At 42.5% G+C, this 27,831-nt stretch overlaps 1 protein-coding gene across 2 annotated transcripts in view; it reads left to right on the top strand.

Moving 5' to 3' along the window:
* Positions 1 to 4,919: 4,919 nt before the first annotated feature.
* PLA2R1 (phospholipase A2 receptor 1) overlaps positions 4,920 to 27,831 on the top strand; it is a gene marked incomplete at its 5' end in the record, with an annotated part of 40,106 nt that continues 17,194 nt past the window's right edge. Inside the window, 13 exons of one of the 2 annotated variants that reach the window (XM_084265756.1) lie at positions 4,920 to 5,028; positions 8,408 to 8,791; positions 10,996 to 11,163; positions 12,259 to 12,432; positions 13,544 to 13,657; positions 14,315 to 14,458; positions 15,363 to 15,551; positions 17,025 to 17,182; positions 18,558 to 18,665; positions 23,708 to 23,820; positions 25,860 to 26,029; positions 27,162 to 27,364; positions 27,652 to 27,797. In XM_084265756.1, the coding sequence (XP_084121882.1) occupies positions 4,920 to 5,028; positions 8,408 to 8,791; positions 10,996 to 11,163; positions 12,259 to 12,432; positions 13,544 to 13,657; positions 14,315 to 14,458; positions 15,363 to 15,551; positions 17,025 to 17,182; positions 18,558 to 18,665; positions 23,708 to 23,820; positions 25,860 to 26,029; positions 27,162 to 27,364; positions 27,652 to 27,797 (2,180 nt within the window). The remainder of the gene's footprint in view (positions 5,029 to 8,407; positions 8,792 to 10,995; positions 11,164 to 12,258; positions 12,433 to 13,543; positions 13,658 to 14,314; positions 14,459 to 15,362; positions 15,552 to 17,024; positions 17,183 to 18,557; positions 18,666 to 23,707; positions 23,821 to 25,859; positions 26,030 to 27,161; positions 27,365 to 27,651; positions 27,798 to 27,831) is intronic. The other variant, XM_084265757.1, reaches the window with a different exon arrangement.

Raw genomic sequence — 27,831 nt, 5'->3', positions numbered from 1 at the left:
ATGACCACCCCCATTTTTTATAGGTGAACCTGCCTATTCCCTATTACCCTGATTTACGAAGCTTCATCCTGATAAAATGAAGAGGGGTTGTGCTTAAAGTGTTGGTTAGCACAGGGTAGAAGGCACATCTGGCAAACAATTCAGGAATGGTTTCACTTACAGGTCTGTTTGCATATGATTGAGAAACACAGAGAAAACAGTCTCTCAGGTGCATTTAAACCATGAAACAAAAGTTGTGAAAGTTTTATGGGATTTATATTTATTGTAAAGTGTCTGCTAAGCAATTAAATGATGGCTTTATTGTTTTGTTTTAAAAGTATAATGTTTGTTGATCACAGTATGTGTAATTTCTCGTATTGAGTACAATGAGTCATAGGTTTATTCAGTAAACAAGTCTACAAGCTAATATTAACAGCTTTTCTGGGGAGCACAAGTACTCTTTTGTAGAAAATCTTTGCAATAATTGTCTTACTCTACTATATATTTCTCTACAATAATACTGATAATGGAAGGCTCCCTTGATGGCAGCCATGCTGCATGTTTTAAGCATGCTGACCCTACATTAGCAAAGTACTTGCGTGTCTCTTTTACCCTGTAGATGTAGGTGGGCGTATACAAAGGCTTGAAGTCATTATAAGCACATAAATGCTTTAAATTTAAGCAAAAAATTAGCTTATTTGCCGGAGTTGAAAATTTAAGTAAACACTGAGATCCGTGACATAAGAAATTCCTGAAATGCTTTAGCCATCGGATCAGCTGCACCTTAGGGCTCTGAGCTCTGTAAAGCCACGCTAGTTCACAGGGATAGGAAGACTTTGGAAAGCGTCTCCAGCCACAGGTTGTCTAGGCCAGCAAGTCCTGACCTAACACCAGCCTTTCTCTTCAGTAAAAGGCAATCAAGAGCAACCCCAGAGCTGCTCCGTGCACGGTACAGTAGCACCCCTGCCCCCTCCAGGAGTGCAGGAGAGGGGCTTCAAAGGGTAAGAGAGCGCCACAGCCGCTTCCCTGTTTTCCCTGTGTTCCCTGCAGAGATGCAGCACACAAGTTTGGGATGCTGAAAAGACCTCTTTTCACCCTCTATTTCACCAATGTCCTTCTAGCCCCACTGCTGAGAGGCATCTGGAATGGCCGTGTGTATAATTTATTAGCATAGGTACATTTTTCCTTTAGCTGCAGGTGGTTAAAATTATGTGAAAAGCATGTTACTGGTGTGGATGTATCAGTGAGATGAGGACGTGCTTAAAAGCCTCCAATATGGCAAAAAATACAGGTAAGGCAGGCAGATTTTGTATGCAGCTCTGTATTGGGTAAGCGTGGAGAGGGATCCCTCATGAGAAAAGGACAAGAATGGCAAAATCTGCCTGTGTTACACGGAAGGATGAGTGACGTAGCCGGTGTGCTTGTGCCAAGGATCTCAAAGGGAAAGGATAAGGCAAAGACAGGCTTTGAGAAGCTAACAGGGAAGCTGATGGGGACAGGCCAGAGGCAGCTCTGGCCCCATCAGACAGTTTGGGTTTATTGCAAGTTTTGCAGTATTGGATTTTTTTTTCTCTCTTAATGCTGCATCCGATGGATTACATGAATGTCTGTCTGCTACTGAATTCGATACTGCTGCCAATGAACAGCCAGTCTAACATGTTAGATTTATAACTGACAGGAAAATTTCTACCCAATACTAAAGCATCTACCTTACAGCAAACTATGGCAGACCTGTGGCAAGTGAGCACTTACTGGGAGAGGACAGGTGAAGGGCTTGTAAAGGTGAGGACTCACTGCCAGGGCGTGGTTCATGGGGCAGAGTAACAGACACATTGGTAGTTACTCTCACCACTGCGTGCCCACGCAAGAATAGCAGCTGTCTAGCAGAGTTTTAGCAGCATAAGGCTGTATTAATTCTCCCAGTGTCACTCTTAAAAGGGAGTTTTTCTAGGAAAAAAAAGAAGATTCTAGCCTAAAGCTATGAACAGCTAACAAATAAAACTTGGAGTCACTATCAGGAAAAGGAAACCCAACACATTCTGACTGGTGGACATGAAACTGGCACTTTGGAGATTTCAGCTAACCTGAACCTGTCCATTATATGCTGTCCCATGGGGCTGTCTCACCCCATGTGGGCTGATGGGGCCTGAAATGGCAGAGCCTAGCAGCTGCAGCGATCACCGAGGAGCGTGGCAGGGTGGAGTGGTGTAACAGAAACACACCGTAGAAATGCCAGGCATGGGTGGGAGGTGTCCAAGGAGGTTGGGAAGGTGAAAGCAGTGCCTGTAGCCAGGTGTAACTGGAGTGGCAGAGCTGATAATTGGGAATAGTTCTGTGCCTGGGGTAAACAGGAAAACTGTTAAGTGAAAGGGAAGATGAATACAAACTTGGGAGTTGATCCGAGATGCCCAGGAACTGTCATTTTTCAGAGCTAAATGGCATCTAGGATGGTGCCTCTGAAAAAGACAGAGGTGCTGCCTGCTGAGCATGGCTAATGCAAGCAGGTTTGGTCTGCTCTTTCTTTCCAGCTAAACTTTGGTTTGGTATTCCCATTCTGGCTGCTAGGGAAAAAAAACAGACACCTGCCTTCAGACTTCAGCACTGCCCGAGAAGACACTGAGCACGTTACACACTGGATCTGTGTATGCTTTGGAAAAGCAATGGGTTTGTGAGAACATGGAATCAGCGTGGATTTGATGAGGGCTGTTTGTGGATGAGGGCCCTGAACACATACAGCGTTTGTATCTGTGTGTAGGTCTCATACAGAAGGCTGAGTTAAAGTCTAAGCAAAGACAGGGGAAGGAATTGAACATCTCTGTCGAGTACCTAAATAGCAAAGGCAAAACCAGATCAGATAAGTGCATATAAGTGTGTGTATGTGTGTGTGTGTGTGTGTGCATATATATATATGGGTCCAAGTACTCACAAAAAGAGAACAGATCATCAACAGAGAAATGGAGAGAAAAACATTTACCCAAAAATGGCTTCCAGATGGAAAATTAAACAAAGGACCCAAATCACTATAGCAAATGCATTGCAGAAAGACAGGTAAAGCACCAGATTAATAAACAGAAAAGTTATACAATTTATTGTCTAAGATAACGTAAACTGTATCATTAAGTTTACTTCAGAAAATAATGCCAACCATATTGGTTTTACATGTCAAAAAAGATGTCTTATTACTGCAGTTAATTAGGTATAGCTTAGCTATAAACACCTAGGTCAGTATAACTGCAGCTGCACTAGAAAGGTTTTAACAGTTTGTTAAGAACAGAATAGATTCAAGACAGTAAAAACCTGTTTAGTCTAAGAGGAAGTTCTGACTATCAAAAAAAAAAGGCAAAGAAAACAACTCAGAATTAATAAGTTGCTAATTTGCATTCAGTAAAATATTTACAAAAACATTATTGATACGTTATTAGGAATCTGTAATCAGAACATGCACACTTTGATCTTACTGAAATGACCAGAACAATCCACCTGAGGTGGGGCTTCTTCCCACAGCCCAGAGCAGGCTCATTTTTGCTCACTGACACCTTTATTTTTAAATCTAGTACCACGAACACAGTGTGATCTCCCAGTGTGACCTAGAGGCAGGTTCTGGAGCAAGAGAGCCCTTTTCTGGAGCTCAGTACTCAAAGCCCAAACACCCTGAAGTGATGTAGCCAGTTCTGAGTGGCCCGATTCTCATTAAATGGCTCATTAACAGGCTGCTGCTTCAGAATCTGAAACACTCTGAAAGCTGCAGCTTTCATGAGGGGTATGTTACAGTTCCTTGAGACTTACAACCCTCCAGTCTTGTAAAGTCAGGTCACTTCTAGAACAGCTTGTTCAGCAATGTTTCCTGCTGTTTGTTCTCTGCCAGACATTTTTATCTTCTGTTAAACTGGGAGACCCTTCCCCCACTCCCCAGTTATCTGCTTCTCTAAGGGTTCGGCCTCACTTGCTTCTCAATTTCGTGTTCTACCAAACTACCAGCAAGAAGCTCCCCCAGAGCCCGGAGGTTTCTGTTCCATCCCTGTATCACAACTGGATGGGCACACGGGAACAGAACTTCAGTTCAGTTATGCTCCAGCACTGCACTTTTATACGTTTACATATAGGTCTATGTGTATTTATATACTTGTCTGCTATGCATAAAGAACAATGCAGAAACATGCTTATGCAGATGAAAACTGAACTGTCCTGCTGATTCCAGTAAAACCACTCTATCTTTAACCCAGAGGTTAGAGCGGTTCTGCTTTCGGCTTTCTCCCCACCACTCATAGCTTCCCTAAGCCTGAAACCCAACCCAAGTGGGGCAGCTCCCACAAATACTTGACTGAAGACAGGGACATACACAGTGGAAGAAGGTAACTATTTCTCTGCATGCCAAAACATAAAATGACTTTGACTTGACCAGCAGACCCAGCTGAAAGCCCAAGTCTCTGTAGAAGTGGGGCTGCCAGGGGACAGAGCAGCAATTGTGTCAACATGGACTGTGTTGACAGTGGTCCCCAACCTCCGGGATGCCTGGGTATGTGGTGGTTTCTGGTTCTTTTTAGGACAGAAGCCCCTGGAGTGCAGGCACGAGCCGGCAGTGTTTTCAGATGGAAAGTACGATTAATACAGAGCTTTTTGTCCGCTTGAATGCACCACTCCAGCCCGGGCAGACGGCCCGAGCTGCAGGAGCTCCCATGCCCGGCCGAGCGCTCTCCTGCGGCGGGCGTCCCCCCCTCCCGGGGACACGGGCGGGCGGCTCCAGCGAGCCTGCCGCGACCTCCCCCGCTCCCCTCCCGCGGCCGCACGGCGGGAACCCGCGGGCCTCTCCCCCGGGCCGCCCCGCCCCTCTCCCTGCCGCGGGGCGCCGCCGGGGTGGGATCGCTCCTCTGCCCTCCCCGGGGCAGGGCTCGGCGGGGCCGGTCCCGCGGAGCGGAGCGGGAGCGTGCAGTGCCGCGGCGATGCTGGGCGTGCGGCTGCGGCTCCTGGCGTGCTGCCTGCTGCTCGGCGGCCGCGGCCCGGCGCGGGGCGCCGCCGCCCTCAGCCGGGACGAGGTGCCCTCCCTTCGGAGTGAGTGACGCCTCCGGGGGCCGGCCCGGGGAGGGAAGGAGGGAGGAGGGGGGCGGCGTGCGCACAGCGGGGGCCCCGCGGTGGGTCTGGGGGTGCCGTCGGTCGGTCGGCTGCAGCGGCGGGTCCCGGACGGAGCCGGTCTCTTCCTCGCCGGCCGCAGCCCAGCCCCGTCCGCCCGTGCGCCGCTTGCAGGGTGCGGAAGCTGGGGGGCCGCCCTGCTGCCTGCCCCGCGTGCCAGGCGGCTCTGAGCGCTGGGGGTGGCCGGAACGAGCCCAGGCGGGGGCGAGTCTCCTGCTAGGGTCAGCACGGCACCGGCCCGCGGGGTTTCGGGGGTGGGGGTTAAGGTCTCGGAGGTGCGAGGAGCCTAGGGCTGGCACGGCCCCGAGTGCCCCTTTCGTTGTCCCTGCTTATTATGCCACTGCCCGTGGCTTTTGTTTCACCTGGAGCAAACACAGAGGATTTCTTCTCGCTTCTAATAAATTACAGCTCTTTTCCCTGTCACCGCATAAGCAATTCTCTCTGCATTGGGGGGGTTGGGAAGGAAGTGGGAGCTGGGGAGGAAGGAAATGAAGATAACTTGTTCTCCTAGTTTTGTTACAGCCTTTTATTCACTATTAGCCGTGTCCAACCTAAGTAAACAGGAACTTGGAGGTCCTGGTCAGCAATCAGCTCTTCATCTGGGGCTTCACATTAGCTTTTGGCTTCACTTCTGGGACTTTCTTTCTTGTCACCTTGTCCTTTGTAAAGGAGGGCCCTGGAAGAGGGCAAAGTGGGATGCCTTCCATCTACCCTGTTGACTCCTAAAGCATAGGCCAGCTGGTCTGTGCTTGGGTCCTTGGGGGTTTGCAGGCTTGTACAGCCCTTTTCACCTCTTCACCTGCAGGATTTGGGGCACAGAATCTTCCCCAAGCCCGGGAGCTTTGTAACAAAACCTTTCTATAAGAGCACCTGTGAAACACATGGTGTAGCTTTGTGAGCTGAAGGAGGGGAGCCCTTGGGCATTCCCAGGGTTTTGGTTTTGCTCTAGTTGTTTCATTGCCCCGCTCGAGGGGAGGGCTGAGACAGGTTCTGTGGAGCTGTTGCTGAGCCTGCCACCTCTTGTGTCTTCCTTCTGCCTTGAGCTGACAGTCAGGCCAGCACAGTGTTCTTGTCACTTCTGTTCCCCAAATACAGAATGGGATTGACATTTGGAAGGGTGCTGTATGGTTTGAGAATTATGGCCTGGTCCATCTTGGCATAAGTTGCTGCAGAACAAATAGGGGAAGCATGCAGTTATTAATGGAGATCGCCCAGCTGGGTTGTTTGTGTGGGGATGTGAGACCCTTATCTTTTCTCAACACTCATTACAGCTCTTGAGAGCCTTACAGATAAAGGCATCCGAAGGTTGAGAATCCTTCATCTTTGGGTTGCAGCATTGCTACCCCCACCTCCAGGAAGGTGCTATGTGCCCTGGAGGTAGATTGGGAGTTTGCAAAAGAAGTTTATTTAAGTATGAGTCCTGGTATACTGGTGAATTAACCTCTTTAATAAGTGTTTACTGGTACTAACATCATCCCAGTTTCCACTTATCTAGCAAATTAACAGTGTATTTTCTTGGTCAACCAAGATAAGTTTGCTGTGGGAAAGACATATGCTAGCAGAGGCAGAAACCCTTTCTGGCCATGTGGATAGAGACACCTGTGTCACCCGTGGAGGGTTTGGTTGGATAAGAAGGATGAAACCAGCACTAAACGCATACCTTCACAGAAGACTGGAAAGCAAAGGGCCAAGCTGGGTATCTGTCACAGTGCAGTGTCTGATGGTTTTTCAGTGAGCTTGGACACCTGAGAGCTGTAGAGATATGATGGATTAAAGGAACCTTGCTCTGCCCCCCGAACAGTTAAGGGCTTAATGTAGGGCATCTGTTAGGTGCTTGGGAGATGCAGTTAGGTAGGACTGGCTGATTCTCACCTGCTGCCAGTCAGAGAGGCTTGTCCCTGTTTCTATGGGATCACAAGCTGCTGATGCCTACAGCCATGTGGAAAACAGCCCCTGTCACCAGTGGTACAATCTGCACCATGTCATCTCTGTAAGTCAGCCTGCCTGATGTGCTCTGCGAAGAATCTGTAACTGAAATCCTCTCCATGGTCTGCATTCCTCTCTGTGCTGCTGTGTGTTTGTATGTTATGCAGGTGATGCTACACAGTTGTTACACAGCACCATGCCACTGCTGCTTCGAAATATGTTTCTTTTCTAGAGCTGTGTCTAAACTGTATGTGCTAAACCCAAACACAGTGTCTGGGTTGACCTCTGCCTCTCTCATACTTTGGATGTGGGCTATGTCAGTTTCAGAAGGTTTTGGTGTTATAGTTATTGCATCAGGATGTTAGGGGAGGTGGATTGCAGCAGCTAGAAAGCATGTATGGCAGAACTTAGCACTAAAATTTCAGTGCAAAATGGAAGTGCTGCTTGGGCTTTCAAAGTGTAACTTCCCAAGGCATAAAATAACTACCTTGCCTATAACATAAGAGGAACTGTGTGGGTTAATCAGCAGTGGGTTTCAGAGTGAATGCAGTAGCTGAGCTCTAAGGAGTTTGTGTTTTGCTGACTCTCGGTTCCTTGCCTGCCCTCATTTTTTTTTTGGTCTATATGCTCAGTTAAACATTTGCTCCCAAGACGTTAAACAGCTGACTATTTTTCACATACTTATTATGTGATGTCACATAGTTCAGTGAATTTCTACACAATTCCAAGAAATCTGGGATGTCAGGCTAACCCCACAACATCTGCTGTGGTCCCGTGCAGTCACGTATGGTTGAACAGTATGTGCCCAATAGGGAAGACATTCTTTAACCCTTGGCCACCAGCTCTCGTGGCTTAGATAAATCTTCCCATTTCCTATTTACCATGCAAAATATTTTCTTTCTGCCTCTATAGCTGCAGAGAGCAAAGAATGAATGTGGCAGAGAATATGGCAGTGTCAGCCTTAAACTTCTGCAGCCTCCAGTCCTCTGCCCCCTCAGAATTATGTTACAAGATACAGTATGACTTGTAACACTCAAGCCTGTACTCCATCACTGAGTATTTCTTGGTGACCAGTTGGGGTTTTTTATTTGAACATGACTGATGTTTTCGGGCAGCCCATTTCTTTTTTCCTATCCAAGTTGAGAAATATTACCTAGCCTTGCTTTTTGTGATCTTGCAAGTGATGTGCATGTTAAAGAAACTCGGTTGGCAGTGAATTTAGACCAATGCTCTTATTTTTTGAAGTGCCAGGTATTCTGATGGATATTTTCAGTTTTCCTCCTAAATAGCTCCAACTAAAACATTTGTCTTTTGATCAATTGCTGTGTTCTCCAGAATGACACTTCCTTTCTTTTATTCCTGCCACCTCTTACAGATAAAGGGATATTTATTATCCAAAGTGAAGACTCCAACATGTGCATTAAAGTGGACACAGTTGGCCTTGTTCTGGAAGACTGCGGTCGACTCTCAAAAGACATGTTATGGAAATGGGTGTCCAATCGCCGTCTTTTCAACATAGGCAGAAGTACCTGTCTGGGACTGAACCTCAGCAGGCCAGAGCAGCCGCTAAGTATGCTGGAGTGCGATTCAACTCAATACTCACTGTGGTGGAACTGTGATGGAAGAGCGTTAGTTGGTGTATCGGAGTACAGATTAGCCGTTGAAAAGAGCAAACGTATCGTGGCCAAAAAACAGTCTACTGATCAGTGGAAACAGTACATGTCGTATGACGAAGGCCTCTGTGAACGCCCATTTCAAGGTAAAAATAAAATTTTGCCATAGAATGTAGATGGGAGAAGTTTTCACAAGTTCTTTTGAAGTGAGGTCGAGTGTTTCTGATCCCTGCCAGCCTCTTGTGGTTTGGGACTCAGACTTTGGGGTTTTTTTATATGCGGTGGCTGAGGTCAGTATACCACACAGTTGATGTTATATAGACCCAAAAAAATCACCAGTATCCTTGCAAATCAGGAAACGCTCATTTCAAATCTTCTATAAAATAAAAAGGGGAACTAAGGATTTTCCATTGCTTGTCCTGCAGCTTTCATTATCAGATAAACCCAAAGAGAGAGAACATAGGATTTGGAATTCCCATTTCTGAAAATCAGCCTGTGATCGCAGCGTGAATGAACTGAATGTCTGCAACGTTCAGCACCTGAACTCTGGACATGCCAAACGGGGGAGCAGAGATCAGGCTTTTGATTAATCCCTCTGTACAGCTAGCGAAGGCGTAGGAATGTATGTCGAGATCCAGGTCTGCAGACCTGAACAGTTTTTCAGGTATAAGAACTAAGATAAACCCACTGGCTATGAAGGGCAAGAGACAGACTGTACCTTGACCCCTTCTGTAGAAAGACAGACCTAATGTTTGCACACTGTGTCTCAGACTGGAGCTGTTGATTTTCCCCATCTGAACTGGGTGTTTGGGTTGCAGACCTGGTCTCAGTGGTTTCCACTGTACATGTAGCTGGGCCTGGCCTCTGCTAACTCCAAAGTCATTCCTCTTGAGCTGCGATAACTGAGAAAGCCACAGTGCCCACCTCTTCTTTAAAACCTAGGGACATTTATACTTAAGACCAGACAGAAAAATAATTAAACCCTCAGGAAGTCTTACACATTTGCTATGTACACGTAATGGCATGAAAGTAGACCAGGCTTAGCCCTAGTTCTGCAGCATCTGGGACAAGAGGCTCAGCCTTAGGCAGGTGGTTCTAGTCTCGTTTCCGGACCAAAATAAGCAATCACATTTGCAAAATCTTTTGCCTCCAGTTTCTATTCTCATCCTTCACCCTTAGCACGTGCACAGGCAAGCCAGCCTTTTAGTCCTCCAGGCTGGGGGATGGCATCAATACCTTCAAAGCAAAAATTTATATAACTGTGATGAGAGGTCTATAGTTGTTGAATTTGGTTTCTTGCCAGGACTGAGATAATCCTCTGCACCTTCATGGCTAGCAGCATGCTAGCAGACAGACAGAGAAGCAATCCTGATTATTTATTTTTTTTTTAAAACCTGTCATCTTTGTATCATCTGTTCATAAGAGAAGGCTTTAAAGGGGATTTACAGTGTGTAAACTGCTGGTTTATATGTGTGCAGCCAGCCATTAACTCTGGAAATCTCTAGGAACCTGGCAGTATGTACTGATTCTGTAGTTGAAGGACTTTGATCTTTAGGCTATCAACATGGGACCTTTGATAAACAATTTCATTGGAAGTGTGATTGTGGTTCTTTGACCTTTTGTAGAAGCTCTGAGGTTGAATTGACGGTCACTGAGGTAAAGCATTTACAGCTTTTGGTTGCACTGGATTCTGCCAATATTTTGGTACTCAAAGTACCAAGGAGAAAAACTTTTAAAATATTTTATAAGACATTAATTGATTGTGACAATGGATGAATGTACACCAGTTCTTTAGCATTGTTTCCCACAGCAGAAAAACTTAAAAATAAAGTTTATTCAATATTCCTTTGTCTTTCACATTTCCTTTCCCAGAGAATGGCAAAAAGAGTGGGAAAAACATTTTAAGTCCACTTTTTATCAAGAGTGGGAGGAGCAGGGGAAAAAATGCTGAATTGTTCATCTGTCATGGACTAACAAATAAAAAATAAGTAGAGTTTGCCTCTCAGAGTGTACTGATTCTGCTAACTGTTGTTTTATGTAGTTCTGAAGTGTAAGTGCAGGTTTTATATGTTAATTGTTCTGGTTTTGTGGTGGGTTGTTTCAATTGCAGTAAATTATCAGAATGTACCTAGTTTCCTGGTGACAGATTTCATAAACTGTAATGTCCAAATTCCATTTGCTGAAGTTATGCTGCTCATAACTGCAGTGCTCTGTTAGCAATTAAAATTAGAAAACAACTTTAGACATTTTACTTTTATCATTATTGCTTAAAAGGAGAATAATGAAACATGGGACCAAAGAGATTTCTGTGGTCTGCATTCTTTTAATCTCTAAAATTTGTTTATTCCAGAAACATACACCTTGCTGGGAAATTCTTTTGGCTTCCCATGCGTTTTCCCATTTAAATATAACAACAAGTGGTATTATGAGTGCACCCGAGATGGAAAAGAATTTGACTGGTGTGCCACAACAACTCACTATGAACAAGATGAAAAGTGGGGGTTTTGCCCAAATGCTGGTAAGATGTTGCTGGTCTTCTCTTCCCCTTGAACTCACTCCCCAGGAGTACCTTTGTTCTTTGTTGGTAATTCTAGGATACATTGGTTTGGATTACTTCCCTTCTCTTGGAAGGGAACGTCTTTAAAAAACACCAAAAAAATGCTTCAGCAAATTGTATCTTAGCTTATCACGTTTGGCCTTTGGAGACCAAAGCCCTCATCCCAAAAGTAAAACTACAGTGGGTGAGCAAAGAGGAGGTTAATTCTGTGCAGCCCCGTTGACCTTCCTCTGCAGCTAAACCTCTCTCCTCTGTCTTGGTGATACATAGGGAGCTTCTCCAAAGCACGCAAAGGTAAGAGCTGCTCTTGCAAAATCACCTTCTGCTTTTGACTGCATTGTGTCTTGCACGTTCCTTCTCTGCCGTGTGCTGCTTGGACACGTCGTGGGCCTAAAACACTTTGAAGCAATAGCTTTACAAGTACTTGCCATCGGAAAGATTTCAGATGTATAATCCTTGTGAATGTTCCAGCTTCTTGCAAAAATAAACAGAGTAGTATCTTCTGTCAGCAGAAATGGCTTGGAAAAGCGCTCCCTGCTCAAGCTACATTTCTCGTCTCTGTTCCAAAGCATCTTAAAAACAGGTGTAAATGTGTCCTTGTAATGAGGATTTCTGGGCCATCATTATAACAGGTGGTGTTTTCAGCCTTGCTTGTACTTTGTAATCACAGTAAGTTTATACCCTTGAGTGTGAGATAGGAGGAGATGCAGTGACCGCTCCCTGACAAGTTGGGTGAGATGTTCATCAGTTGCCTATTTCAACATGCAGGTTTAGGAACAAATGGTCAGCTGGTAGAGGTTAAAACACAGCTCTGTTGGCTTCATGAAAGCTGTGGAAATCACCACCAGCTGCAGATCAGGTCCTGAGTATTTTATCAACCGTATGAAATATGGAGCAGCATTTTGTTCCATTAGTGCCCTATTTCTTTAACACAGGGACATGAAATAATTCATAATCCTGCTTCCATTGGGATGCTAGTCATTTGTTATTCGAGGTGTTATATTTCTGATTAGTTTGTAGTCTCAGGCTGTTGGTGACAAGTCTGTTTTTGAGCAGAGAGTGGCTGTGATGTTTTTTGGAAGAAGAACCCCAACACACACCTTTGCTACCAGTTCAACCTTGCGTCTGTGCTGACGTGGCACGAGGCACGGGCTGCCTGTCAGCTGCAAGGAGGAGACCTGCTGAGTGTCACCGACCCTGAGGAGCAGAACTACATAAGTAACTTAAGCAGTGAGTAGACATTTCTCTGGGGACCTTGTAGGAAACCTGTAGCTAGAATTCCTCTTTACCTGCGAAAAAAGAGTAAGATTTGGAGCTTAATAGTCTGTGTGATGTCTCTGCTGTTGCTGCTTGTGAGGCTTTGTCACGTAACATGCATCAGCAGAGCTGTTTGAAAAGGAAGGGTGAAGGTGAGTGACCACCTTAATAACCCGAGTCCCGAAGAGGTGGTATGTGTTACATTGAGGGTGCGATTCTCTTAATTCTCCCTCCCCACAGAGACTCCCATTCATTCTTGCAGCTGCCATTATGGAGCATATTCGTTTTCCTTGGTGAATTACACAAATATTTACCTCTTCTCCACTCTGCCCTGGTGCTCCTTTCTCCTGTTAGGTGTTCTGTGCAAGGTTGACTGCACCAAATGTGAATGACAAGAACATTTCTGCAGGCTTGAAATAAATGTCCTGTGGGGGGGGGAAAAAGTGTCAACTCTGTGTCCATAAGAGGGTGGTACTCCTTCCCTGATAAGCCTTTTCCTTTCCCTGTGCTGCAGGCACCTCAGATGAGTTTTGCAGAGCCTTTTGACAGTATTTAGGTTGTGTGGGGAGGACCAAGAGGACTAGGGAGTGGTAGGGCTCTGATGATGCAACAGGCTGCATTGGGTTTCTTGCCCATTTCTTCCCATTAGTGCTGATTTTCAATTGCAGGATGTAAACTAACAGGAAGTTAAAAAAATTATTTCATTAGCCTTTTTATAAGCCTGCTGCGGGCTGTCCAGGGACTGGAGGTTGTTTGGTGTATGGAAAACTGAAGCAAGCTGGCATTCTAGATGTAACTTCTAAGGTCAGCAATAACTTCTGCAGGAACGGGTTGTAGGTTGAGTAGCTTTTGAAGGATGCAGCCTTACAAATTCATTAATTTTCATCTCTGTGTTGATTAACAAAGTAATAGATTTTTTCTAAGGACAGAACAAAAGGGCCTGAACTTTCTGGAGACTGATATGAAGTTTTGTTTGATTCCTGTTGTAAGACGTCAGGAGAGCAGATCTGTACCTGTAGATATTTTAAAACATGGGCAAAGCATGATGAATTACTTCATGCCTTTTTTTTTTTTCCTGTTTCAGAGCAGCTGAATGCCACGGACATGATGCTGTGGATGGGCCTGAATCGCCTGGAGCAGAATGCTGGCTGGCAATGGTCAGATGGAGCACCACTTGCGTTTGTGAACTGGACAGCAAGTACTTGATGTTCCTCTTGGATATGTTATAGCAGTGTAATTGTGTGTTCTCTGTAACAAGACTGCTGTTTCTACAGCTATGTTTGAAAGTAAATCAAGTGAATGAGTGTAGTATTTTTTTTCTTGCTTTTTTTTCCATTTGAGAAATATTTATTCATATTCATGAACTAAAAGCCCCTTCAAAGGATGTAGCACCAGTTGAGATGACCTGTTCAAAGCATTAATGATCTAGGCCTTTCATCATTTACTTTTAAAGTGTTTTTAGGTTTCCAGCTGCATATTTAAAAGCTGTGCTGTAGCTTGCTTCGTGGAGGAAAGGAGTTTCAGTTCATTCAAGTTAACATGCTGTAATTAACATGACCACATTAACAGGAACTTTGTGACTCAGTTTGCTGTATTTTGAGGTCTGCCCACCAGCAGATATAACACAGACACTGGAGCTGATTTCAGCCTCTCATCTGATAGCAGCAGCCCAGGCAGGATTGCCACATGTGTGTGATGACTGTTCAGCTGCCTGTGGTATTGGTGTAACATTACTAGAAGGAGTGTGGGGAGGCATTCATTCAGTAAGATGCTGAGAGCCTTTACAATGCCATCTTACAAGTAAGAACTGATTTTTTTTTTTCATAATTTGTGCCTCTCAAAAATGTGTTGGCAGGTGTCTCTGATGACCGTTATAGAGAATATCATTGTGGAGTGTTTAGCTCAAAACTGAAGTATGGCTGGCAGAGTTACATGTGTGAAGCCGGGTTGCCTTTTATATGTAAAAAGTATTTAAACAAGACAGAGTATGAAACATGGGGTAAGTCTCTCTGTGTTGCTGTACCTTATTTATGGGTGTGGAAGGACAAGAGGAAACCCCCTGAATATAAAGTCAGCAGAATGGGTTTGCTGGTTTAAGCTAAATACATTTTGTTTAAATGTAGCCCTCTAAAACATGTTGAGAGTTTAAAAGCTAACAAGTAATTTTAATGTACATAGCATTTAATTGGTTCCTTACATGGCCAGAGGCTCGTTGTCTGTATCGTACAGTAGAGCCACACTTCTGAGTTTAAAAATAGGTATTCAGCTTTGGAGGGAGTTAACCAGTGGCCCACAGAGAAGAAAGTTGTATAAGCACAGCTCAAAACTTGCAGTTATTTTTATGCCATGCTCTATTTTTGATGTACAAAAATATCATTGTACATGTATTTCTAAGGTGTTTATATAATGAGTGCAGGATATTAGTGTCTCAGACTCTCGTTCTGTGAGAAAGTTAGAGAACTGAATTTATTACAATGTTACTTTTTGTTTTGATAAGAACAAGTTATACAGATTCAACTTCTTCCCAATAACTTAAAAGAAAGTTTCCCTGCTTGTTTCAGATAATGAGGCAATGCATCTGACAGAGCTTTAGCTGGTTTTGAATCGTGTTTGGAGGTAATAAGGGAGATAAAACATGTTTTAAACTGAATAACAGATCCATTAATGTGCTTGCACTAGTCTAGCAGCCCAAATGGTTGAATCCTAAAATAAAGTGGGAGAAATTTCAGTTTGCTTGGTAGGTGATGTTCCATAGAGCATGTGTTTTGGCCTCCTTAAGTCAGCTTGGATGAATGTTTTCGGCATTTGAAGATTAAAAAAAATAGCTCTGAATGCGTTATGAACATAGCATAACCTTGGCAATTCTATCTAATGTACACAAACTTTGTATGCTTAATTAAAAGATACATGGAAGTATTATGCCACTCGTTGTGACGCTGGCTGGTACCCACACAATCGCAACTGCTACAGACTTCATAAAGAGGAGAAGAGCTGGAACGATGCATTTATCTCATGCCAAGCTGACAATAACGAGCTCATTAGTATATCCTCCATGGCAGATGCAGAGCTGCTCCTTAACTTGCTTGAAAGTGGTGAGTTTGGGGAGTTGATTTTCTGTGCAGTGTTTGTTGAAGTGTTTCATGATGCTCTTTTGTGCAGACCTTTGACATTGTTAGCCGCTGAAGCACCATCTTCCGCAGCACTCCCGAATGATGTTTACAAAAAGAGAAAGCACGATGCCTGCTCCTTCTAGGAGGCTTAAAAATGCACAGCGCTGCCTTCGCCAGCAATCGTGCTTTAAATAAAGGAATGAATCAACTAATTAAACACAATGAGACCACAGCAAACACACTAGCTTTTGTCCTTTCCTGGTCTTGGCTTGTTCCTTCCTAAGCATTTCAAAATACTCAGTGATCATCCTTATGCAAGAATTGTGTTTGGAAGCAATCCCAATGCAGAGTATCTTTTGCTTTCATCCTGCCCTTGCCCGCACTGCAGAGCTGCTGCCTCTGGTATGCTGGCAGATTCTCCTCTGATGGCAGCGGAGTGTGTCAAAGGAGTTCTGCTAGTCCACGTTCTTCTAAGAGGTAGCATAATTGCACAAGGAACTTGATCAAAAGCTACTGGGTGCTGCAATACCCAGACTTTTTTTGTCATAGCAGCAGCAAAGAAAAGTAAACATTTTGTGCCTGCAGTTGACATTGGAGTGCTGGCAGAGCTGCACAGCTGGGCCGTGAGTTTGAATGTGCCAGAGCTGGTACACAGTGACATGTTTCATCAGCTCTGGCCACAGAATGGTGCATTGCACTGGATTTACTTAACATCATCTCCCATTACTATCCCTCCTGCCACCCATCCTCTTCGCTGTCCTGCCTGTCCTTCTCCTTGGAGACGAACCACTGTGTCATCTTCCTCGCTCCCGTTCACGCCTTCCATAGATAACAAACACCATTTTTCCCAGAGATGCTGGAATGGGTAGATGTGATTGTTCTCAGCTTTGTATCTGGCTTCGAACTCCACTGCTTCTGTTTCCGGCTTCCTTTCAGGGGAAGGGCTGACATGCCTGAAAGCCTGCCTGCTTTCTCTAGCTGCAGTAATTGGTCAAGATGTTACCTCAAACCACAAGGCTTGTCATTCCTGTGTTTGCCAGCTGCTGTGGCTACTGTTGGGCTGTCGTGGGAACTTAAAAGCATCACTCAGAGAAACCTAAAGCTGAGTGTGCCATGGGAGATTAGAAAAAAGAATCTTGCCCTTCCATGTCAGGCTTTCTGCCCCGTGCACTTCAAAAAAAGGTGCATACGCTCTTAATTGGTATTTTTCATGATTTCAAATCATGTTATTGTATGTTGATCTATTTTTAAAACAATTCAATCTTCAAGGGCAGCAGAACATTATCTCGTCAGTGTGATTTCCTGAAATTCATACAGCGATTTGGTTGATTGGTTGGTTCTCCCAAGAGAAGGTAATTCTTAGGAAAACCCCAGGAATAATTTTGCGTAGTGGCGTGGAAGGTACAGGAAAATCAGGCATTATTTCTTCACCATTCTTCACTTTCTTTTTTACAGAAAATGTAACTGAAACGTGGATTGGGTTATACAGCAATAGCACCCCAGTTGTTTTTGAGTGGTCAGATGGCACCCCAGTAAAATTTACAAACTGGGACAGCCAAGAACCTAGCACCTTTCAAAGAACAGGACAACTCTGTGTTTCAGCACAAGGACCTGTAAGTTTCCTTTTATTATTTGAAAGAGGAAGACACTCGTGTTTTGGCTCATAAGAAGTTATTTTCTCAGTGTCTACTTTTTCAAACCATGACCTATAGGCTTTGTCTTTTGATTCTTAATGTATTCATGTGATAGATGCAATGTAGAAACCAATGCATTTTGCAGTGCTGATGCACGGAAAATTAATCATAGATTTTGAGCTTATGATCAATAAAAAAATGTTACATATGGAAAACTTGCCAAATGGAAGAGAACGAATGTGAGTAGCTATTTTGGTAAAATAATTTAATAACCAAGTAGTTTACATTATAAGTTATGATGCATCGGTCCTTGGCTTGAAAGCTTCAAAGTCATGCTTTGAAAAACTGTCAACTGGGCCAATTTTTATCTTGCTGTCAATATGTATAAATTTAATGTAGTATCTTTCAAAAACAGACAGTAGTCTGTATCTACGTAACATTATAAAAGTTGAGAACAGGACGATTGACCCCCAAAGCAGCCAGGTTGTGTAAAACTGGGAGTAGTGTTCAAATAGTGTTATGTCCTGACAAATCACAACTCACAGCACTGTCAATTGTTTCATAATTTGGACATAAATGTGCTTTACTTTTACAGCTAACTGTACTTAAATTCATTAACACGTGACTTAAAATAGGCCGCATCATTTTGGTTTTTGTTGTTGTGAAGTATATTTGGCTGAAGTGTGAAAACTGGACCAAAAGGGGTTTCTGTTGTCTCTTCGGTAGTGTGTCCAGGTTATGAACTTTATCTCATGGGAAAGCTAAGACACTAGGATGACCTGGAAAAGCAGATTCCTGTTGGAAACAGAAAATAGTACTTTGGTAAAATTTTGGGGCTTAGGTACACAGAACAGTATTTTAGTCAGTTTGCAAGTGTAAACAAACAAAATGTAAAATACATGGGAAAATGAGGTTTAAAATACAATTCTTCAGGCATTCTTTTTTGGTACATGTCCAGTATGTATAGATGTCTGAAAATTGTATCATACACCCTTTGTAATATCATGAGTAAGGACTGTTCAAATATGAAGATTGATCTTTCAAAGAGCTATAATAGGAAGAAAGTTCCTGTCTGTTCTGAACAGTGTTGTGCCATAGTGTTAGTTAATTAAAATGCATTATATCCCAAAGAGTGATTCAAAGAGGAAAACCCTTTTGTGGGATTGATTTCAACAGTCTGACTGAGAGTCTTGGTAGAAATAAATGATTTGTCTAAGGATAAATAAACGGAGTGAGAAGAATTACTGGGCTTTAGTGAAAAGTTAGAAGGAGTGAGTGTAATCTAGTGTGTGTGTTTGTATAGGTATACATGAGAATATGAATACATATGCACTACACTTATTTACTCCCTTAGGAGGGACGTTGGAAAGTTAAAACATGTGAAGACAGATCTTTCTACATTTGCAAAAAAGCAGGAGAATTTAATGGTGTCTCTCCTGAGCTGGAGTCAAGTTGTGCAGAGGTAAGTGGTTTTGTGGTTTTGTTTATGTTAATTCCATTTTATTAGTAAGGCTCTTTATAGGCAATCCCAAAGTACAGCTATAGAACATGTGGATGTAAATAGATAATTTTAGGTTTTCATGTTAACAACATGCGTGTTTTTCTAGGAAAAATGTCATTGTTTGCCTTAAAAGTATGTAAACTAAACTTTAATGTAAGATTAAAAGCTTTCCCATGATACCTTTCATGGCTCATTGTGCTGTCAGCAGTTGTGACCCAAGTTCCTATTTCTTTCTAGATCAAAAGTGAAAACCCTTTTGTCCACCATCTGTGCAAATAATGGATGTTATATGATGCCTCATCCCACACATGGTTTTCATACAGAGAAATGGAATGTCAGGGTGAAAAACAATCAGTTTCATTGACACGGAGAGTGAACTCTTCCACTCGTACATTAGCATTCCTTTTACTTTCAAACAAAAGTGGGAAGGAGCACAGCTATCTAAATAGGATATTGCAACAGGTTTTCAGGCTTTTAGGCTCTGCATTCTAGAAGTAAAAGGCAGTGTTTTAAAATGCAATTTTATTTGCCATCCTTTTCACAGTGTGAAAAGAACGAACGTGGACTTTGTGGTGTTAAAATTTTATTCAAAACTCCTGAGGAGTTTTCTAAACATTTTTTTTTAATCAACAAAAATCTCTCTTCTCTAGCTTCTTTAACTCTTAGTGCATTGTCTTCCTTTTTTAATTACCTGTCCTTTTTCTTAAGAAATCAAGAAAGGCAACCAGTTCAGTTAAACTATAAGAATGTGGAAGCTGACCTGTTTGGAGCTGGATGCAGTTTTCCCCAGATGGAGCGTTCTGGTCATACCATTATGGAGGCAGAAGTTACTGCTTGGTTCCAGCTTAACATTTCCAAAAGTTTAGGGTAACTTCATTTCATTTGGGCCAATGTATTTCATCACTCAATAATTCTGTGGGGTTTTAGTGTAAGAAAGATTTGTCTCAGTCCTGACTATGTCAAAAACGCGCAGAACATCAAGACTTCCAGTTGCAGTCAGGAACTTGACAGCACTTCAGCTTCTCATACCACACAGGATCAAGGATTAAGTGATATGGGGGTCACTGCTTAGAGGTAGCTTGGTCTGCTCTGCCAGAATTCCTACTCAGGATAAATTTCTGCTTGTTGACTTTTCACACCCTGTAAAAACATATGCTGAAGCCTGTTATCAAAACCTTGGTTTTAATAGATCCTTTTCGTTCCAATGTGACAAAAGTTATATTCATTTAATCAAAAGAAGTCAGTAGTAGAATCACAAAATATCCTGAGTTGGAAGGGACCCATAAGGATCATCAAGTCCAACTCCTGGCTCCATGCAGGGCCAGCCAAGTCAGAGCATGTGACTGAGGGCATTGTCCAGACACTGCTTGAACTCTCTCAAGCTTTCCTAAAGCTACATTTGATTTCAGACATTTTGTCTTGACGATTCACTCTCTTTTAACATTGAAGGTGTATGTTATTGGTAGTTTTGGCCTAATTTTCCAGGCCTAAGCTTTTATTTCATTCAGACTTACCCCTTTTCCCCATCTTTCTGTTGCTAAGTCACCTAAAAGGTACAGAATATCTGCTGGTGTTTCTCACATTTGATCTTCTGCTTCGTTAACCTTGTACTGTCATTCCTGTTGGATTGCTAGTAGATTCTCAGGGAGCTTTGGCCTCGGGCACAGTTGTTTGCTTTTATAAAGCTTTATAGTCTTATGTGTTATTACTGAGCTTTCATCTCATGTTGATTTTATGACTTGTGCATCAGATGAACTAGCCTTCAACGTTTTCTGTGGTTCTGCTGATTGCAGGTTTTGCAATACGTCCATATCAAGTTACCAGAAACCTGAGCTCTTTTTTTCCTACACTTCTGTCATCCTAAGACATAAAAAGTGCTAAGCACTTTCTTCCTTTAGCAGGTCAACTATTCTTTTTTTCCCTAGTCAGCAGGCGATCAGGAGAATAAATATTTTATTGCCAAGGTCAGATTCTCTGGGCAGTTTTCCTCAACACTGAAATAACAGGTTCTTAAACATTTTCTTTGAACCAGCTTTTCAAATGGGCTGTGGAGCTGTCAGCTGCTTGATTATCAAGTCAGAGGTTTCTGTGTGCAGAACTGACTGTGTTTCATACCCGTGGCTTTCTTCAGTCCTCTACACTTTAATTAGTGCATCAAAAGGCAACAGTATAGTACTAAATCAAGCTTTTGTCCTTATGGCTGTTGTAACATGAGGTAATTGGACTTTTAAGAAGAGAATTGCTGTTATGGCTACAAAACCTCACAAAGAGCAGGAAGGCAGCTGTGCAGAACAAGAGTCTGTTCAGCCGCGTGTTCTGCCTCTCGTGGGTGGCGGCACAGACTGATGTTTGGGGAAGAACAGGACAAGGCAAACACAGCTAAAGCTTCCCTCAGTTTTACCTCGACGCCCAACCATTCAGGGGTTTTCCTGAGCCTTTTAAGATTTGTGTATCTAACAGCCCACATTGGATTTCCCCCTCTGAGTGCTTGATGATTTCCTCTTGAACTCACGCGAACTCTTTGCCTTCACGGAGTTACTTGGTGGAGAGATCGATAAATCTACCCGTTGAATGATGAAATGCCACCCTCTTTCCATGTTGAGCTTTCCTCCTGCTAGCTTAGCTTTGTTTGTTGTCCCCAAGGTCTTGCTCTGATGTAGTCACCCGCCTTGATGACACTCACCATTTTGTAGACCTGTTGTACCCTCTCTGAGGCTTCTCCTTTTTCCAGGCTGAAGAGTCCCAGCCTGCTCAGTCACTGCTCTTGTGGAAGCAGCTCATCATTCTTGATACCCTACATTTCTAATATTCTTTTCTGAGGGATCAGAACTCCAAAAAATGACAAAAAATGAAATTAAAAGGACAGGTCAGTCTTCTCAGTTCTCTCTCTCTCCTCACGATTCTTAAGGTTCAATTTGACTTTTTGACTGAGCTGTTGTTTCCTGGAATGTGGCCATCATAACTGCCAAATCTCATTCCTGAGATTTATTTACTTATTTTATTCACTTCATATATATCTGCTGTGAATGCCATCTGCCATTTTACTGACCAGCCTTTTACATGTGGAATTTCTCAATCTGTGCTTGCCCTCAGTGCAAGCTTACCCACCTCCTGTTACTCCACAATTCTGTTATTTTTTTCCAGAGTAAAGATTAGTATCAAATTACCTTCCTCCATCCTCTAGGCACCAAGAAAGCTTTAAGAGGAAGGTCATGCAGTGCTATTTGTGCCAGATAAAAATTTCCAAGAAGTTAGGAGGATTCTGTTTGCCTCATTCTAGTCAGTGCATTTATCACTCAAAAATTCCAGCTGAGGGAAACCAGACACGTGCTGTTTCTTACCTGCATCCCCATAGAAGGTTTTTTAGGCAATACTTAACCCTCTTCCAGCCCCCACTACCTGGGTTCAAGTGTCCTCTGTGCGACTTCCTAGAGCCCACTGGGTCCCCAGGTGCTGCCGAGCTCTGGGTGTCTGCCAACATGTTTTTGCCATGGGGAAGTCCCACTGGGAAGAGACTCCACCCGAATGTTTATTGCTGTTTGCAGAGCTGAGGTCTGAGCGATGTGTACGTGTCGCTCAGGTGAAAGCACGGAAATGGGCCCTGCGGTTTGTTTTGCTTTTGTGCCGTACAAAGGACTGTGTCCAGCCATCTTCTAGCGCTGAAGGGGGTGACAATATTTGGCAGCAGAACCGTCAGCTACCCTGAGGGCAAACATGCTCCAAACTGAAAGCTGAAATTTGCCTCCCCAGATTCCGCAGGGCTGAAGGATGTGCCTGAGGTTTGCTTGATGTCCTGAATAAGTCTGCAGCATCTTCTTGTGCATTTTATTGCACTTGAGGATGGAGAGCAGAAAAAGAGCTTACCAGTGTCCCCTTTCTTCTCTTTTTGTGGATGGCATCACCATCAAGTGCTGTTTGGTGTCTGCCTGTGTGCTGTGCTTGCTCCCTGTTGTGCTGCTTTGCGAGCTCCCCTGCAAGCAGCACCTCCCTCATGGAAGAGGCACAGCGAGATCAGCTGGTTCTCCTGTCTGAACGTGGCTTCAAGATAGATTGGACAGAGATACTTTATCATTTCTCTGTTCTCTTGGCTATTTAAAACACTCAGGCAGGAAGAGCAGGCAGGTACTCTGCATAAACTCAGTCAGACAGAACTCACCCCAGTCCTGGTAGCATCTTATGGACACCCAGAGATGAGTAATAAGGAATAAAATATTCATAAGAAGAAATTAGGCAGGGTGACCACTGACTCAGTGTTCTGGCTCCCATCACCTGATAAGCCATGGAAATGAGTCCTTTTAATTCTGCACTATTAGAGTAGGATGATTGGTAATTTTTTTTTTTTTATTTTTATTTTTTTTGTGGAAGCTCTTATTTGAAAATGGGAAAGGGAGCTGTGAAAAGGTGAAGAACTAGAATGAATTACTGTATGAAAAGCCAGCAATTTCTGGAGTAAATATTTCTTTTTACAGCTGAAGACAGAGAGCAGCTGTAATACCTTTTTGTTACAACTGAACTCAATCTGACATGGCAGTGTTTACCCTGCACTTCAGGTATTAGGTATCAGCAATGAGTTACCATGAGTGGAAACCACCAAGTGCTACTACACGCTTCATGCAAAGAGATGGCTGTCTGGGGGGCCTGGTGTACCTCCCCAAAATCCAACAGTAAAACAATATTCAAAGTTTAAAACGGAAACACAAGTAGAATGTGGGGAGAAGAGCTTTAACAGATGCCTGCATTTTTGTCATACCTACTGAAGATTTTATAATGAGTGTGTGGGTTAAGCCAGTTTTTGCATAATTTAAAGATTTAAGCTTCAGAATTTTCTTAAATTTACCAATGTTTTCAGTGACCTTGAGGGTAACTACTCTTGAACCGTGGCAGAAAGGGAAAGGGCTACAGGGATGTCAGTGCTGATCAGACGGAAAGTACAAATAGGGATCAAGTTTTTAACAGATATATAATTACTAATAATCTATAAAACAATGTTCGTTTCTTTCAAGGGATGGGAAAGACATGGTGGATATTGTTACAAAATCGACAGTACCCCTCGAAGTTTTGAACATGCCTCCAGTGGTTATTTCTGCCCATCTGCACTTGTATCAGTAACAAACAGGTAGTTAATCCTATTAGACAGCGTGAAGATACCTCTAACAAGAGCTATTCTAACTTTAGAAAGTCTTGCATGGCAAAAGATATTACCATTATGAAATAATACTTGTGTGAGAGGCAAACGTAATTACTAACATTGGCTAAAATCAAACATACACTTTGCTTTATTGTTCACTTGAAAATAAATTTAGTAGAAAGGAATTGTTAGGCTAATAAATGGAGCAGTGTGCACACGTGGGCGTGCAGGATTCTAAACAAGGTGCCCTCTACAGAGGTATGTAACATCTTTAAGAAACTCTATTAGTGTACTTGAAAAGTATACTAAAAATTTAATGTATTTTTATAATAAAAATGTATAAAAACTTTAATTCAAATTAATGTTTTATAAGTGTTTCTCGTTATGTATGCATTTTATGTGAGTTCTCAGCAAATAGGGAGAGAGTAAATGTCAGAAAGCACTTGATGTCTGTCTTCCCTTGCTTTGTCCTGTTTACCTGTACTCCAGCTTCAGCAAAGGCTTTCTCCTTGGCAGGTGTCCAGATCCTTGGGTTTTCTCTCATCTCTTAGTGACTTACCCTGTATGTTGGATTCCCGTTACAGTTTATGGCGATAGATTGCATACATACTTTAAAAAACCCAGTCAACCAAAACAAAGAAATCCCCCCAAAAAAAAACAGTAAGGAGGAAATCCCCTTTCCTTTTGGGACAGGGCAAATACTGTAACCACCAGCAATAAAAGGAATGATAGCTAGAAATATTAAGACACAGACTACTCCTCCTAAGGGTTTAGATCGGTGGGAATTTGGCCTGCCAGGGGGTTTCAGGCCTGCATACAGCACTGTGCTGCAGGATGACAGTAATCCTTACAGGGAGGAATAAGGACAAATTCTTAAGCTGAGCGTTTCAGGGAGCTGAGGGCATGCTGCACACTGCTGGAAGCACACCTTCTCTCTTTTTCTTCATTGCTTTTTATCTGACAACTTTTCCTGGGCATAGCTGTCGCTCTTTATTATGTTCCCAGAATGGCAAAGGAAACTTACTTTAACTTCTTCTTTTCTTTTCTAAATTACTGCTGAGCTTTGTTTTTCTATTGTGAAAAATGCAAAACCTTTTCATTGTATTGATCCTGAAATATTCATTAAAGCGTAGGTTGTAGAGGATGGAGAGTTAATATACAAAGACAGCATGCAGAGGAAATGAAAGTTAAATAAAAGTTCTCAGTCACTCTCAGTGCTGCAGATGTGTTCAATTTTTTACATTAATGCGATTCTTAGGTATTTAGCCATTCTTTTCACGATATGTGAAACCAATAAGTTATGGAAGTCTTTACCAAACTGGGATTTACTTTGCTGTATATTTGTTCACAGGAAGCTGATTAAATGAGCTTGTAAACTATAGCATTTTTTTGTGTAATGCTATACCAATTATAGCTGAATAAATTGCATGCAAGTGACAAATGGGTTACTATATGCAGTAATTAATACTTCCAGAAAGGTGTAAATCTCTCACATAACTTTAATGAGGAAATTTAAAAAGGAAAAGTGATTCCTTCTGTATTCAGGCCAGCTAGAGCTTTGAGCCCTTCAGCTCTGGTTTCTCAGGCTGTTTTGTGTGTCTGGTTCTAATAGGATACTTCTGTGCAGAGCTGCTTCTTTGCTCTCTTTAGCTTTTTCAGACCCACTGCTTTTCTTCTTCATAAAAGGAGTGTCTTATTTTTATCTGTGCATCGTTAATGTATTCGGGTTTTACATCTGCCAGTATAAGCATTGGTCTTATAAAATCTTAATCTACTGTTTTTTCCTTTGTGCCCAGATGCTGGGGGAGGGGGCAGGGAGGGAAGAGCAAAAAATGGGTAAAGTTCTGGTTTATATTACAGATTTGTGCCTGAAGTTCCCCACAACATTCTATAAAGAAAATGAAGTACCTTTTTTTTTTGCCCCTTGCATAATTTAAATCAATTAATGAGATTAATCAATTATTCACTGAAATACCAGTTGGCCTATTTTATTCTAATAAGCTTTTTGTCTTGACTATTTTATTAAGGTTTGAACAAGCTTTTATCAACAGCATGATCCGTAGTGTGGAAAAATCTGAGGGAGCTTATTTTTGGATAGGATTGCAAGACCTTAACAACACAGGGGAGTACTTTTGGCTAGGTGAAGCAGGGAAGAATCGCTCCGTGAGCTACACAAACTGGAACAAGTACCAGCCACGTGAGTAACATGCTGACAAAAACCCAAGAAATGGCTGGGAGGGGGGGCAATGCACTCTCTTTCCCCCCAACCAGTGACTTAGCAGTGGCTGAAGAGTCCCAGTCCTTTCCTCTCTGCCTGGTCGAGGGAGCAGAGAGACAAGTATATGTTTTCTGTCAGCTATGTAACTTCCTTCCACAGATTTAGTTAGATTAGTTGGATGTTGGGGAGAAGCTGGAGCTTCCTTTCCTGCTTCTCACCCATGTGCCTTTGTCACGGGCACCCTGTTTGTGGCAGGATGCTGGGCATTGCTTGGCCCACTCCCCAGGCTGAAAATTAACATTTTCTTCTTCATCTGTAGGGAAGACAAAGTAATATAAAAACTTGTGAGTTGGAGAGTTGGCAGTGATCTCACTTACAGCAGCAGCCATGAGGAAAAGACTGAGTCAGGAAGAAAATGTACTCTTTTTTTTCTGTGAGATGTTTTTCATACATTTCTTTTTGGCCTTTTCAAAGAGGCCATCATGGCTTTCCAAGACTCTGAGCTAAAGATCCCAGAGAAGTCATGAATTTTATTCAGTAACAGTCACAGTTTGTAACTTTGCATTTAATATCAAAAAAAGAGAGGAGAGTTTGCCTTGGATATATTTCTAGCAACGAGAACATGTATGGACTTTTTTCTCCATCCCTTTTACTTTGCTGTTTGACCTTTTTTGTTTATATTAATGCAAATGAAAACATTCCACGGAAACAAAAATGGAAAAAAGAAAAAAATGAAGTAGTTGTTCATCTCTTGAAATATAAATCTGGTTGCACTACCTGAGAACAGAGACGACATAATAACGATGTTCCATTTCACTAATTGATTCTGAGTTTTGGACTTTTTACATTTATTGCTTTTCTACTGCAGTTTGCAGAAGTACTGTTTTAAATTGCATTTCATCTCCTGCATTTTGTTAGAGGAATCGTTCGTCATGATTTGGTTTATAAGCTGAAGTCAGCCAAGAAAAGCTTATAAAATTGCCGCTGACCAGAGAATTTGTTACTTTTTAAGTTCATCGAGGTTCACCCAGAACCTGATGCCAATAAACCAGTCACTTCATCAAAATTCAGATGCTTTATTCTGATATTCAACACGTACTTCCATGTCTAGGTCATTCTGGAGGATGTGTGGCCATGCAAGGGCAGCACCCTGTTGGTTACTGGGAAGTGAAAAGCTGTAAGAACTTCAAAGCAATGTCATTATGCAAGCAAAAAATCAATTCTTATGAAGAACCTGAACTTACTTTTCAAAAACATTTGAGTTCCTGCTATTTTGGGTGGGAGTCGGAAGCTAATCTGCTCTACTGTTACAAGGTACATGACACGTTTGCTCTGAATTTTTCTGATTCTACATAAACTTAGGAAGACATTGTTCCTAAAAATTTTTGATAAAGCATTTCTTTTACTCAACAAACAGAAGTCAATTGCTACCATCATTCACTGTTTTCAGCGAGTAAAAGTCTTAAGACTTGTATCAGAACTATAATTGGAAAATACATGGCTTTATTGTAGGAAAAAACTGCAAATAATATTTTATGGGTTTCTGAAACAACTTGTATCCAAAATCAACTAAATTTATGGAAGTGTTTATTTTATTGCAGATATTTCACAAGGAGAAAGTTCTGATTAGAAGAACATGGCATGAAGCAGAAGCCTTATGCCAAGACTTTGGAGCGCATCTTGCAAGTTTTAGCCATGTCTATGAAGAGACATTTTTAAACAATTTACTATATACAATTTTTGACAGGTAAATATATCTTTTAACCTCCTATATGTATTTG

The sequence above is a fragment of the Gallinula chloropus genome (genome assembly GCF_964237585.1).
Source record: "Gallinula chloropus genome assembly, chromosome: 5".
NCBI lineage: Eukaryota > Metazoa > Chordata > Aves > Gruiformes > Rallidae > Gallinula > Gallinula chloropus.
The sequence above is the reverse complement of the archived record's forward strand: the minus strand, read 5'-3'. Positions and strand labels throughout refer to the sequence as shown.